Source organism: Photinus pyralis, unplaced genomic scaffold, assembly GCF_008802855.1.
Source record: "Photinus pyralis isolate 1611_PpyrPB1 unplaced genomic scaffold, Ppyr1.3 Ppyr1.4_LG8, whole genome shotgun sequence".
NCBI classification, from domain to species: domain Eukaryota; kingdom Metazoa; phylum Arthropoda; class Insecta; order Coleoptera; family Lampyridae; genus Photinus; species Photinus pyralis.
Window position 1 is genome coordinate 2,991,059 of NW_022170819.1, and position 15,073 is coordinate 3,006,131.

The 15,073-nt window shown below is 36.1% G+C and overlaps 1 protein-coding gene across 2 annotated transcripts; it reads left to right on the top strand.

Annotated features, from left to right (window-relative positions):
* The first annotated feature begins 8,332 nt into the window (after nt 1-8,332).
* On the top strand, nt 8,333-13,916 carry LOC116177922. 2 transcript variants are annotated; one of them, XM_031497103.1, is made up of 4 exons: nt 8,333-8,474; nt 12,783-13,059; nt 13,114-13,593; nt 13,640-13,916. In XM_031497103.1, the coding sequence occupies exons 1-4, from the start codon at nt 8,472-8,474 to the stop codon at nt 13,816-13,818; spliced, it is 939 nt and encodes a 312-aa protein (XP_031352963.1). In that variant the 5' UTR covers nt 8,333-8,471; the 3' UTR covers nt 13,819-13,916. The 2 variants fall into 2 exon arrangements, with proteins under 2 accessions (XP_031352963.1, XP_031352962.1); XM_031497102.1 differs by having other exon boundaries at nt 8,365-8,856.
* Nucleotides 13,917-15,073: the final 1,157 nt, after the last annotated feature.

Here is a 15,073-nt window from a genome sequence, read left to right on the forward strand (position 1 = left end):
GTATATCTTAACGTCAATTTTTTTGCATTCTTTTTGCTGATTACATTGATGTAACATAATCTATATCTTTTATTATTTTAGCTATGAACCAAAAATAATTGTCTTATTTTTTACCGTTTTTAAATATATAGTAGGCCATGGATTCATGGAGATTTTGTTTTTTTTATTGTATGTGAGACCAATTAATAAAAATCGCTGACCCTAGAACCAAGTCGTTTCAAAATTATTAATATTAAGAGTAAGATTAGTTTATTTTTTATTTGCGCGATAATTACTAACCTAAATGTAATGCTATTGGTTGGAATGAATTTTTTCAGAGCTTTCCAACGACATATCACACATGGAGGGTCACTATTTAAGATTTAAAAGTTGGGGTGACTGGGGCGCAGGGGGGTGCGTAGCCAACTATGTCATTGTGATTCCCCCTCCGAATTACCGAAACAGATTTTGATTTTTTTAAATATCTCGTTTATTTACTAAGACATGGGGGGTGGTAAGTTTTCAAATTGCCACCCTGTATAAATAACGCAGTAATTAATGTATGTACTCGCTCCAGTTATTACCAAGCTTTAGTTTCCAGTTTTGCTCAATAAATGTGATCGCCCTATATAATCAGGAGAAAAATCCTTTGAATTTTTGAATTAAAGTGATTCCTAAATCTCCTGGAATAAATATAAATAATCATGAATATAAATAAGAATAAGAAACTTTGTCAAACAAACAATCACGTTTATGACTTGTAATAAATATTTTTACTACGAAAGTCCCAAATATTATGGCTAATAATTTAATAGAAAACTAATTGAGGAGAAAGTTCATATTTTCACTTTGTTTCCAGGAATTTCAATGTTTTTCTTGAGATACAGAAGTTCGTCTGTTGCCCATTTGTAGATGCTAATTCTATACAAAAGATACTAATTTAATTTTACCTCGAACTCAGTTAAAACGTAACCCCAATAAGAACGTGAGATCTTTTTTGTGGAATATATCTATTGTGCAAGGTATTATTGCGACAGGTACTTTACCTATGTATGTTAAGTGCGACCTTTTGTTATATAGTAAGATACGTGCCCATGCATGTGTATCTTAATTAATCCCCATTAACGTTTGCCAATGAACACTTGTTAGTCGCAGAGCTATTTTTTTAATAGGAGAAAATTGTCTTATTTACGTTATTATTATAACTATACCTTTACGTAAGAGAAGCGAGCAAGGATTTTTCTAGGTTAATGTCATCTGGTTTTAAATTTAAGGTGTGTGGGTTGAATAAGCAATTGTTTTGAAGTTGTTTGTCCGACAAGCGATTTAAACGAGAATTTCTTGGGTAAAGTGAACTGCAATTACCGTGCCATTTGTGTAGGTAACTCAATTGTTTGGATTTGTGACCATCACCAATCCTTTCATGTAATGCAACCAACGTAATGTTAACGGAATCCAGATTTGGCATTGCAACCCCCTCAATGATCTGCCACAAATTGTCTCTATCAAAAATTAATTGTACCGATTGAAGCTCATTCCTGGAAACTTTTTAAAACAGTGAACTGGAGTGACCAATTACGTACACGTATTACTCACTGGTGAAGGTATAGCTACCTATATCCTTTCGGAAGTAATGTGAGCGTGGTGAAATTATTAATCTTATCCAAAAAATTCAATTATAGGGCTATAGGTCCTAGTAGCTGGTAGCTACCGACTAGTGTGAATTTAGTGTTTAATAAGTGATTAGTGTAAATTGGGTATTTCTTGAGTTAAAGGTAATTAATTGCGGACTGTTAAAGACTATTTCCATTTAGGAAAGCGAAAAAATACGAGTGATCCACTGAAATACCCTACGTATTCGAGTCATAACGTATGGTGTTTATTCCTGGGAAAAATATTTTTATATTTGATCACGTTCTAGTGATCACTACAAAATCGAATAAGTCGAATAAAGATTCAGCACGTACAGGAATAATTCCCCCAGGAAAATTACCCAGGTAAATTCACCGGCCTCCGCCCCGAATTATCGGTATTCGGTCGTCGATGATCGTAATAAAAAAAACTCGATACGGAAACAAGCCTCCCCCCAGAATATTCAGGAACTTAGTCACGAAGTAGCAACTAACTCTCCATAACTGAACCTCGAACTGAACACCTATTGCAATTGCGAGTTTTTTTCGTGTTAAAATAGTCACCTTCAGGTAAATTTGAAAATGGAAAATTCACCTCCCGGAAAATTCGTTTCCTGAATATGTTGTAACAGTAGCTCTACATTTCTATTTTAATTTTTTGCAAATTTCGTTGTGAAGTTAAACATTTTGGGATTTTTATTAGTAGACCAATCATAGAAAATTCACAATTTAACCGATTGAATTGGTTTTACAATTAAATGATATTGTTGGCGGAAACTCAAAAAACAACTTTCTCATCCGTGGTTCAAATGTGACTCTTGATCAGGATGAGATTAGTTAGAAAGATTTCCCTCTTTCTTTTGTGCTTTCACGAATACGAATATAACGATTTCAATTGGCGCAGTTAACAAACATGACGCACTTAGTTCTTTCTGATATTAAAAACCGGTAGCGATTTATGAACCCACAAATTAACATGACTTAGGTAATTGGATTTATTGTCTAATTTTTTGTAAAATTATACACCTGAAAATAAACTAATTCGCATATCATTGATGATAAGATGAGAAAAAAATCTTCTTTCGATTGGTGTCATTATAAACTCTATAAGTTAACGTGAAGAGCAACGATCTACAAAAAAAGTTTTTCCCATGTTAATTCCCTATGATCGATTTCGGAATATTCACCCGGTATATAGAAGCTACTTTCGTCTTTTGATGAGAAAAAATTAAAGAAGAAACGTTAATTTTGAGACAACGCAACATTTTAGATCCTCGGTTTGAGTGTTTGGTAAAAATGTGTGTTTGGTTCCCCCTACCAATCAGCTATTCTTTGACATACTTAATTGTGCACCATGTATGTTCATCATCCATTACATTCTCTCACGAAATATTCGCCTCAAAAAATCAGCTTCAAAATAAGATCCACAAGAAAGTTCGATCACGAAAATTCGCTAAAAGAAAAATTCTCTGAAACCTGAAACTAAAATTTTGTTTAAAAAAGGTTTTGACGAAGTTGCCTACTCGCATTTAGTATGACTGCATGTACGCAATACCAGCGTACCATAAATAGAAGAATAATTCTTGGTATGTTATGCGAGTGGAAATGCGTAATGAATAAAAAAGTGCCAAATTTATTTATTTATTTATGTTGCCTTTATTTTTGAATGGGCGGGGTTTCGGCCAAGGTTGCTCTACCAACCCAACCCACTATACATTTACAAATATCCATGCCCGAACCCGGATTCGAACCAGGGACCCTTAGCACCGCAGTCCAACTTGAACTGAATTGCGCCACACGGGTCCTTGACAGAACAGCTTCCTAGCTCAAACCAAAAATAGCGCCGTTAGAAGGGTGCCATCAAAAAATAAGAAAAAAAAAAACGATTCCGACGAAAGTTTCTTATTTTCCGATGTACATAGAATAAAAATATTCAATGAAAAGTAAAGGTTTTTATTGGAAAAAATTAGTTGCACTACACTTGAACCTTTTAAGGGCCCGGTATTTTTTTTTCCGTATTCCTAATATACTCCGTCGGGCCACATTCCCTCGGAAAATTGCAAACTCACGTGCCCACCTATTACGTACAAGCCACCTAGCTCAAGCTAAGAAGCTAAAAATACATAAACCGCGGATTCTTTGGATGCGTTTGTCGAAAACCTTTTTTTTTGGGAGAGGGGTGAATTTATTGGTAACGAATTTCCACAACACTGACCACTTCCGGAGCGAGTTCTCATTATTTTATTTAGTGAGCGGATTTTCTCCCATTTAATGTACAAAGTTATGGTAAATAAATTACAATTTTTGGAGAAGGTACACTTATTCTAATTATAAGCGCCCCATCTTAATTAAAAATAAAAAAAGTCAAAGTAGTCAAAATAAAGCCATAGTTTCTAGTTTACCTACATACAAAGTTTTAATTAAAACAAATAAATTCATTCCGGGTTGCGACCGATGAGCAGTTGTTTAGTCGCCTTTTACGACACGCAGTGTCCTCTGCGGTAGGGGTATTCTTTCCCGCCCCTACACGGGTAAATCAGACCCCAAGCATTAAACCACAACACTAAAAATAAAGGCAAAAAAAAAAACTAATATACTAAGACAAGACGAGAAACAAAATCTGGAAGAAAATGATAATAACTACCCGTGATGCGGTTGGGGCATTGCGGTGATGGGTCGATGATTCCGCTCCCTTCGTTATCAGAATGAATATTCTTGAAATTTTTTAAACAAATTTAGGGATGTGTATGTATTTTTTTTAAATTCACTTATACCAAACATTAATATTCAAGGTTTGGTATCCAAAATATATTACTTACAAATATGTTTTCAGATTTATGCAGGTTGCTCAACAAATAATGACGACAAAGATTCCAATAACTGGAAGTTTGGAAAATAGTCCTTATAGTCTAAATCGTAAACTGCATAACCTTTTTTGCATTAAATATGATGTAAAGAATTGGCCTGCGGGGAAAAACTTACCCTCTTTTTAGAACTAGTTAGTTTTTAGAACTTGAATGTTTTGGAATATATGATTATTCTGCAGTCGGAATAATTTAAATGAACTGAAGGATTAAACGAGCTCAAAGAGAATTCGAAAAGTGCAAAAAATTCAAATAATCTAAAAATCAAAAGAAGATTAAAGATCACTACAAATAATCTTTCCTCATCGAACGGTTTGACTAATCTGAAGAAATTAAATAATTTCAAGAAAGTAAATCATGAACCAGTAGTGGAAAATCCGAACAACTTGAAGTCTAAAGAGTTGGAAAAAAATATATGTAATCGGAAAAACAAAAGTACCAAGAATCTGAAGGATTCAATTCAAGGAAGAATCCGAATAAACTGACAAATCGCAAGACTGAAGCATTTGAAGAAATGAAAAGATACGAAATCGATTTTCGTGGAAAGATGCTATAGAATTTGATTTGCGCCCCCTCCTCTTTAAGCCCTACGTTACTATGCATACGTGCTCCTCCTTGACTGTATTCGAAAGCTTCTTCTATGTATCTGAAAGAACGTATAAATGTGAGGGTTTAATAGAGTTAAAAACTTTCACGCATCGAATTTAAAAACTTGAATATGCCGAAGAAGTGGATAAATCCGAAGTTTCAATCATCTGAACAGACTGAAAACTTAAGTCAGGAAAATGGCACATTACTGGCGAGGAAATATTGAAATACGAGGCCGAGTACTTTAATTTTCGGAGTAATGTCATTTTACTGACGAATTTTATATTAAATTTCACTAATTTTCATATAGAACTTTTGATTAATGTCAATCTGTCAGTGATGACAGAAGTCATTCTGGACATTTAGCAACGTGACCGGTGCGGCAGGTAAAGTGAAAGGCGGCAGGAAAAGTAGTCTTGTCTGCCGCTACCATGAAAACTAAAATTTCCTTCAAAAATAATGAGGAATTAATTGCATTTAACAATATAGGTATAGCTTTAAAAGTTATAAATATTAAAGTTATTACTCTTACTTGTTCAGTTTGAAATGAAAAGAGCTGCCCCTGCCGCGAAATCATCCCCCGTTTTCTAACAATTTCGCTAAAATCGTAGACTAAATTTGCCTTTTTCTTATTAATATGAAGGAAGGTAAAATGGAAAACTCTGTAAGAGGGTGTGCTAGTCCATTTGAATATTTGATATCCACTTCTTACCTGAAAAGTATTCCAAAATGAATGGATGTTTGGGTTTGCACCAGGATGTCAATTCTATATTTTTGATCTCGAGGACCGAGTGCTAACTTGGCGGCATCTCTGGCTGAGGACAGCCTGGCAAGTCACATTTCGGTTGTGAGGTTGTCAAGTTCGATGGTCCCAATGTTAGTAAATTTAATATCCTAGAACTTTGTATTGCACTATGATATACTAAAAACATTCTTAGTTTACGAGATATATCGGAAAAACTGAAAAAAAGTCCGAAAATTTAAGGGTTTTTTGGCCCCCATCCAAGTTAGCACACTGTTCTCGAGGTCCAAAACTTAGGATAGACATCCTGGTGTAACAACCAAAAATTTCATTCCATTCGGAGTACCCTTAAGCAACCCCCATATTTTTTGTTATATCGACTGCCCTATTTTACGAATACCTCCCCTGTTTTAAAAAATCTGGCTAAATTCGTAAAATATATTTGCCTTTTTATCATTAAATATAAATTAAACAAGAAGAAAACATCGTCTGATTTTATATGTTTAAAAACATTCAAGGAACTTTCCAGTGAAAAACATTGCTTTCAAAAGAAACTTGTTTTAATAGTACTTAATACCTTTCCAAGTTAAAAATGAAAATATATATTTAGTAAATTATGCAAAATTGTGTACAGTTTTGCCAGAGTAGTTTTAAGGGAGGAAGATTTCAAGGTTTTTAGTAGGGGTTTTAAGACAACTCTTACGTTATTCAGATTTCTCACACGAGTTCAAGTATGATTTCTCCAAACATACTCTTTCTAATAGGATTTATAGAAATATTTCTGAGACGTTTTTCAATAAGATTTCTAGGAAATCCACTAAATTTCGAAAAAAAATCTTTGAAAGATTTAGTTTTAGTACGGCCATGAAAGATTTGTAAGTGTATAGTGAATCGCACTTGTAGAGCAGCCTTGGCTTAAACCCCGCTACTTAAAAGTAAACGGATATAATAAAAAAAGTAAGAAAAATTTAATAAAGAATTCTAATCAGTCCACGATCGGCTTAGAATAGGGTCCAACGAATGTTTATATTTTCAGGAGCGGTTTTTAAGAAGACAAAATGTTCATAAAAATGTGCTTACAACGGTTCTTCAGAAAGGTGCTCGTAAGTTTCCTAGGAAGAAATTCCTGTCCAATGCGATGTATGATAGATAATATAATTTTGAAGAAGGGTTTTAAATAAGGATTTCAAGAAAGTTTCCCGAGGATGTTACCAAAATGATTTTTCAAAGAAGGGCCTTAGCAAATTGCCCAAGAAGATGCGAAATGCAGGAAAGCAAAACAATATCCTTCCCTATCACAAAAGTAAGAAAAAGCTTACGGTAGAAATTACTGTGCAAGAACAAGCAAAAGCTATAGCTTATATTTAGGATTTAGCTACTGTTAATTTTCCTGACTTAGGTAATTGGCCGGATTTCTAAATTCGTTAGTCCAATTAACACCTATTGTTACAGTTTTAATGTTCGTTCTAAATTAACATGGGATACAAAAACCTGCCAATAATCACTTATTAATGTGGCTGAAATTCTAAAATATTAATTTGCCCTCTTCTTGACGAAAACGGTTACAAGCTTCGAATTAATTGCAGTGTTATTTGCGGTATCAGCGGTTGAATCACAACTCAAGAAATTAAATCAGCGTCTATCTTCAACTCTTAGAACCAACATAAATGCTTCCGCCCCGACACTTTTCGTAACGAAGCTACCAAAAACGCTTTTAGATCCAGGGTGTTCATCTACAGGTGCTTCGTTACAAGTTCGTACCCAAATTTGGGCACTTTTGCAGTTTTTGCCCTAAATCTAAGAAAGAAAGCGTTTTTTATAATCCCATTCTATACAAAATGAAAGTAGACAAAATTTCCTACACTTCCTCCAGGGTACGATGGTTGTTGGAGCTCATAGAAGTGATCGGAATCGGAGGCGACCAATTTGTCCGGAAACCATATTGCTTAAAAAGGGGTGCAAGGAAAAGTAAAAGTGGAGTGCATTGACAAACGCTACAAAAGAAGACATAATCCGTAACAGAAGAATGAGAAACTGTTACATAATAAGTATAAACTTGTTACTTGAATCATCTCAAAAGTGAAACCTTCACAGCGGGGGCAAGGATAGCGCCCCAGCACTTGCAAAAAGTGCATAAAGCACAGGTCAAAGTCGCTTTTTTGTTAGACTGTTACAGTTTCCGTCCCAACCCAACTAATCTACATAAGCATACAAAACAGGAAATCTGTACTTAAGTATGTGGTTTCTCACGCGATTTTACCTTGTGTTTGTTTAAAAGCAAAAAAATTAATCAATTACTGAGCAAAATACGTAATTTAGCTGAAGGACATTTTATTTTAGACCAATACCGAATCGTCAAAAAAGCGCCCCAGAAGACTACACGTGAACGTCGCACGTAATGGTTTTTATTTCAAAATTACACCCGTTCACGTAGAGGTAATTAAACAATTTTCATGCCTGCGACATGAATCTTGTAGAAGGCGTAACCTACTTTACCTTACCATACCTTTGGTGGTAGGGAAAATAGTAGCAATTACTGATAGGCAATTTACGTAGGTAAAAAAAACTCATTCATTTGGGTTCCGCGTACTTATCGCCCAAAGTCGTAACTTAATCGCCGCGGCTTATATAACTACCTACATGACAATGGTTGTTGTTCTTCCATAAATGGTGTGTAAATATTCCAAAATTAAATGTATTCACTAATAACGTGAACCTTGGCACTCTTAGAACTGGTACAAAGAGTACTCAGAGTAAAAAAAAAGTTTCCATTAGAAGGTGCGTTTTCACTTAATATATAGAAAACGTTTAGTAGCTAAATAACTTAATTGCCCGATCGTTTACCGTTAATAAAAATCACCATATACGTGCACAAACTGTTGTTGCCTTTGATGATTATTAGTGCATTAAATGAAAACAAACCGAAAAAAATTAAGTGTATGCAGTGACGATATACGCGCCCATTCATTTCGTTGTGGTGTTTGCCCGTGAATTTGCTCGTGTTCAATAAATGGCTTTCGATAAATGGACTGTACTGAAAATTTTTGAAGTGGTGAGTGACAATTAATTTTCGCCATCAAAATCGTATATCACATTGTTAATTACCACCCTACGTCATGTCCGGCATGGATTGATTACACTATCGGCCAAGGCGCGAGAGCGCCAATGAATAATTATAGAACAAAGCATTCTGAAGAAGTGCCCTTAAATCTTATTCGAATTTGCTAAGAACCATTTCATTTCAAAAAACATCCCATTGAGAATCCTTCAAAATTATCTTACTGGGCACCGTCTATTACGAATTTATTCCTAGGGAACTTACTAGCGCCTTTTTTAAGAACTTTTTTAAGTATATTGTTAGGTTCCTAAAAATCGCTTTTGAAAATATAAATCATCTTGAAAACGAACATCGGTAGGATTTCAGAAAATTCATCTCCTTGGTTACACTGCTTTTTTTATGGAATTGTCTAAATATTAAAATTCTACTTGGTAAAGATCGTAATAGTTACATTCTAGGTCGAGGTGGCCATCTCTTTTACTAGTAGGTACCAAATTGATCAATTGAATTGGTTTTACGGTGACAAATTAATGACAAATAACATCTGACCCTTGATTCCGCAAAATAAAAAGTCTGAAAAGACTGGTCACAAATTCAAGGGTTTCTTTCGATAGGAATACAAATATTTACAGTTTAATGGTAAAAGTAATAGGTCAGAACTTCCCTTTATCTCACGGATCATAAAGCTGTCGATTTAAATTTACAAAAATCATAAAACAAATTTTAAAAAGAACATTTTATGGGCGATTTTTCCAGCTAACGTGGTTGGTTCAATACTCTGGGATAGTTAAGAGGTGATTTCTTTGACGCACTCTTAAAGCCGACTAGTTGAAATACTCTTTGCATGGGAATTTTGGTGTTGAGCCATGTTGAAATACAGGTTTCGGTTATTAATTCTCCTGGTCCGTGGTCAGTACAAATTTGGGGTTGGAAAAAGGAACGAGCACATTGTTCTTGAAATTAAGTTTAATTTTTGGGAAATCCTTTCGTAAACTTTTCGCGTTGATTAGTTTTAACTTTAGCGGCACAAGAATGAACGTAAATATTATCTAACTTTGTTAACAGTTTTCTTTATCGCAGTTTCACTTTATACGGGATATTAAGAGTATCTTTCTTTATACGTTGTGGCACTGCGTAGAGCGCGGTTCAATGATTGTGGAATTTGGCACTTCTTTTGATATACTAATATGCATAAGAATTCCGCTAAGGGTAGCGAAAATGCACTTTTTATATTATGACTCCCAAATTGGAACTTCACTTTTTCGCGTACCTTATCCCGAACCTAAATTTGATTATTTGGGCTGCTATATTAGACGCTGACGATAGAATCTTAATTCTGTCGTATTGACTCTTCGGATGCCTTTACAGACCACACTATAACTGTTTGCAAAGCTCATCCCCTCTCTATACTAAGCTGACTTAATCCGCCTATTTCATAATGGAAAGCTATGTCTACATAAAACGCTGGTTCAACAAAAATTTGCTTATCTTTTCAAAAGGAAACTTAATTTGCAGTGAAACATATGACCTCCCTTTAGAGTGTATAACGATGCAATTACCGTCAATGGGGCGCCGTTATGTCCATGAACCTAGCAGAGCAAGGTTAGCAGAACACAATCAAACATATTGCATAATTAGGTGCTAATTAAGTGCCCTAGTCCCGAATTAAATGCTCCTTTTTTTAAAAAATTATTACATGTTTTGCCAGGTTCATATGAACTCAGCAGAACACTACCTAAAAAAACCAAGAAAATGAAAAGTGAATTAACTATAATTAGGTGCAATTAAGAGCCCTCTCTCCGAATTAAATGCTCCTTTCTTTTAAAATTATCATGTTCTGCCAGGTTCATAATTTTAAAATAATGAGCATTTAATTCGGGAATAGGACACATAATTAGCACCTAATTAGCACCTAATTATAGTTAGTTCACTTTTCATTTTTAAGGTAGTACTCTGCTGAGTTCATATGAACCTGGCATAACATGTCATAATTTAAAAAAAAGGAGCATTTAGTTCGGGAATACGGCACTTAATTAGCACCTAATTATGGAATATGTTTGATTGTGTTCTGCTGACCTTGCTCTGCTAGGTTAATGGACATGGCGCCATTACGATTTAAAACAAAGACCCTTGTAGCATCGGCTCGTCTTGGACTAATGGCGGGCCAGGATCGGAGATTGGTACGTTAGGCATCTCAAGGGAGGGAATTTGTAGAGCTAATTCCAATATCATCATCAGAACCACCGGACAAGGGCTCTAAGGACCTTGAAATTCGATGCAAGGAACCCGGTAGTGCAGACGACTCCCTACTCATGGAGATTTCAGCGGAAAACGAAACGGAGGCCCTGCTCTCTCTCTATTCCTTGATTGTCCCTGAGAGCGAGGGCACTTGGACGCAATATGGCCCTCATCATGACATGCAAAACAGCTGGTTTGAGGACAGGTCGTCCTCTGGTGACCCAGGTGACCACACTCAAAGCATGGTTGATTGCGATAGCCAGACGTTGCGAGATGTGCTAGAATAATACCAGAAACGTAAACAATTGAAGAAGATAAAAAAGAACTAGCAGTAAAACAAATTAAACTCCCACAAACCAAAGAAGTTAATAACAAAGAAGAAGAAAATTTTAATAAAATAAAAATGAAACAAAGATTAAGCAAGATGAAGAAAAAATAATTACGAAGTGTCCACCAATTGTTTAGAAGTTTCGAGAAGAACTCAGAGCACAAGAATCTAATGGACAGTCTAGAACAAAGGAATACGAAGAATCAGGGAGAATTAGCACTATTAAGTGAAATAAATGAAAAGTTAAAATAAGAAACAAAGGTCAAAGGAAATCACAGGACATTCCAGGGAAATTAGAAGTGGCAGAGCAGAAGTTAGAAAGGGATTATAAGCTAGAAAGAAAAAAGAATTGATGGGAAACGAAGCAGAAATTGACGAAGTAGAAGAATTACCAAGTTTGAATGCAGGAATTAGTGAGAAAATTAGAAGTATTCAAGAAGTGATGATTTATACTACAGGATTTTTGGATAGAGAGGAAGAATAGCAATTATTTATGGAGAGAAAGAAGTAAATTGAGAAGAGTTTCAAGAAAGAAGACATGATCGAAGAAGAACAAGTTAAAGTGAAGAGAGAGAAGAAATCTTCTAAATGTAGAGAAAAGGAAGAAGGCAAGAAATAAACTACAAATAAATAAAAAACAAGGTTTCTAAACCATTCTAAGAAACTTATAGGAAACGATCATTGGGCCTCACGTATTACATAGATTCTGTTTGAAAACGTTTTTGGTAATTTTAGGAAACCATGAAAATACTACAATTCTTCAGGCGAGAGGCGAGTCAAACGTATCAATTACGTATGCCCGCAAAGGTTGTAAAACACTTTCCGAAATTCCCACGGGAACGGAAATAGGAAAAAAAACAGGATATTATGTTTTACAATTTTACAAAAAAGACTTGACATTTAGAACTTAGAGGTTTCTTTGAAGGTGTACTCCGAAAGAGCATTCTCAAAGTCCAGACCGGAACGAGGAAAAATGGGAACGGATACGGGAAAAAACGGGATTTCCCAAGGGCAATACGCAAGTCGTTGGGACTGCTAGTATTTTAATATAATGTAAATAAAACCACTTTAAGAGTGAGTAAGAATTGTGTAAAGCTTTTCCATAGTTGGGGCAGGTTATCCTACTAGGCAAACTTGTCCAGTGTGCTTTTTTGATAAGCTGTAAGATTATAGAGTTTGCCCTTGTAAATCTGAGAAAGATCACCAGCCGAGATCTCTTGCTCCTCTGGGGAATTGGGAGACTATCAACTCAGCTCTTAAGAGCGCTTTGTTGATGACATTTTGATATTGCAGCTCAGCAACCTGTAGAGCTCTTAAGATTTTACCCGTTAATTTTTTTTTTGTTCTGTTTCAGTGCTTCGCAGTAGCCTGTTTCATAACCAAGCGTGTGACCGATGACGAAGCCTCGAGACTGTTTCTGTACCTGCAAAAGCTATCCCGAGAATGGAGCCTCTTGAACAACGTCACCTGGGACAAGGTCGGCTCCGCTGTGGCGGATGCAACCTACGGGGGATACATTCTAATCACCTTCGGCTTGCTCTTCGCAAAACTTGCCAATGAGATCCCGACGGCGAGAAGAGTGCTAGAAATGTTTCTATTAGGAATCGGTGCGCTACTCTACATCGTTTTGGGTAATGTAGTGCCCAGGCAACGACTAAAGATAATTACGCGCCCTCTGTTCACAGGGAGTCTGGCGTTCGCGGCACTAGACTCAGTCCCACCCGATTTGGTAGACAACGCCGCCGTATTGGGAACTTTATCGCTAATTACCGCGGCACTATTCCTATTAGATTTATGCGGACCGCGTGCGAAAAAAGCAAAACCCGAGCCTCTGAAGATACAAATCGTCAGTAAACCGCAGCCAAACGCCGAAGAGAAAGACCACCAGCCGACGGAGCTTGACAATGGGGTTGGCGTACACGAAGACAGCACGTTACCAAAGAAGGTCGAGCTAAATGGACACCACCAGTTTAAGGTAAGCAGTCCCGGCGATTTCAAAACGACACAAAATGGATATAAGAAGATGAAGGAGAGGGACTCGGGGAGAAGGTTCGGCATCTACGGGAAGGACGGCGATGGCGATGTCAACCATGAGCATACAGGAAAGGGTAGTGAGGCTACCGAGTCAGAAAGACACTCTCCTGTCTGGAGTCAAATTAGAAAAGGTAACCGACGGACAAGGGGCGTTGGTCAGTATAGAAATCTTTTCAGGGCAATATGGAAAGTATGACATCGTAATACCGTCCTATCTGTACACCAATAATAATTCACCTAATGGCCATCCGACTCAGCCCAGTAGCCCTAGCGATCCTGGATACGTGCAGTACACGGCTCAAAGATGGGGGCAGCCAACTCAGAAAACACCGCGTCACAGTCCGACGCAGGTTTAATGTTAATGTTCGGTTAGTCTTCAACTTTAAGTTAGTGCCTAGAAAGTGCTTAATTGTATTTTTATACCGTTATTATAAATAAATGTCGCTTATATACTTATGACACTTTATCAGGGTGCAACCAGGGTCGGATTTAGCATGGGGTCATGTGGGCCCGAGTCCATAGCGGCAAATTTCTAAGGCCGGCAGAAAACCAAATTTGTGGAAATAATGCTACACTTCTGTCGTGGAATAATAACGTAAACTCTTAAGAAATTGATGTTGGATTGTTACGCACCTCTTAGCAACTTAAAAGTAATCATGATATAGTTTTCGACGAAATTATGTGAACCTTGTATTAAGATTGTGGAAAACTTCGGGGTTCTCCCGCAAATTTTTATTGTTGAAAACGCTTAACTCAGGTACCCTCTAGCCATTTTTGCCAATTGCATAGTCGTACCTGGGGAGGGGGGGGGGGGAATAACGCCACTTAATAACGTAAATATATTCTTAAAGTTAAAAGTTAAATTGGATATGTCCCCCATCGCCTCCTGTTGATGTAATGATGCGGAAATACTAATATAGAATGAGTATACTCCCCAAAAAATTAAACAGTCAATTTTTTTAATTTTTGAGTTGCCTATTGCAATTTATTACTCTAAAACCAAACCTGTCTCTAGTGTCTTCTAATTAATCATGAATTTTAAGACTAGTCCATATTATAAAAGGGCCGTTAAGGGTTTAAACATAATCTGTCAAAAAAATAAACATAGTTGGTGTATTACGTAAAGTTACAACCCCCCAATGCAAGAGTGCTATACATGGTGGTATGAATGACTTAAAAAATTTCGCAAGCTTAAATCAGACCGAAATTTATTATTAAAGGGCAGTTTAAGGGTTGTTTATAGATTATTTAAACATAATCTGTCAAAAAAATAAACATAGTTGGTGTATTACGTTAAGTTACAACCCCTGGAATGTAAGAGTGCTATACATGGTGGTATGAATGGCAAAAATTTTCGCAAGCTTAAATCAGACCGAAATTTATTATTAAAGGGCAGTTTAAGGGTTGGTTATAGATTATTTAAACATAATCTGTCAAAAAATAAACATAGTTGGTGTATTACGTAAAGTTACAACCCCCGCAATACAAGAGTCCTATAAATGGTGGTATGAATGACTTAAAAAATTTCGCAAGCTTAAATTAGACCGAAATTTATTATTAAAGAGCAGTTTAAGGGTTGGTTATAGATTATTTAAACATAATCTGTAAAAA

What these genes read in the sequence shown, in the direction of transcription:
- LOC116177922 (XM_031497102.1), top strand. Translation starts at nt 8,815, where the DNA reads ATGGCTTTCGATAAATGGACTGTACTGAAAATTTTTGAAGTG. An exon ending in GCTACTCTACATCGTTTTGG is followed by an intron (nt 13,060 to 13,113) that starts GTAATGTAGTGC and finishes CTCTGTTCACAG; the next exon opens with GGAGTCTGGCGTTCGCGGCA. An exon ending in CTGGAGTCAAATTAGAAAAG is followed by an intron (nt 13,594 to 13,639) that starts GTAACCGACGGA and finishes AAATCTTTTCAG; the next exon opens with GGCAATATGGAAAGTATGAC.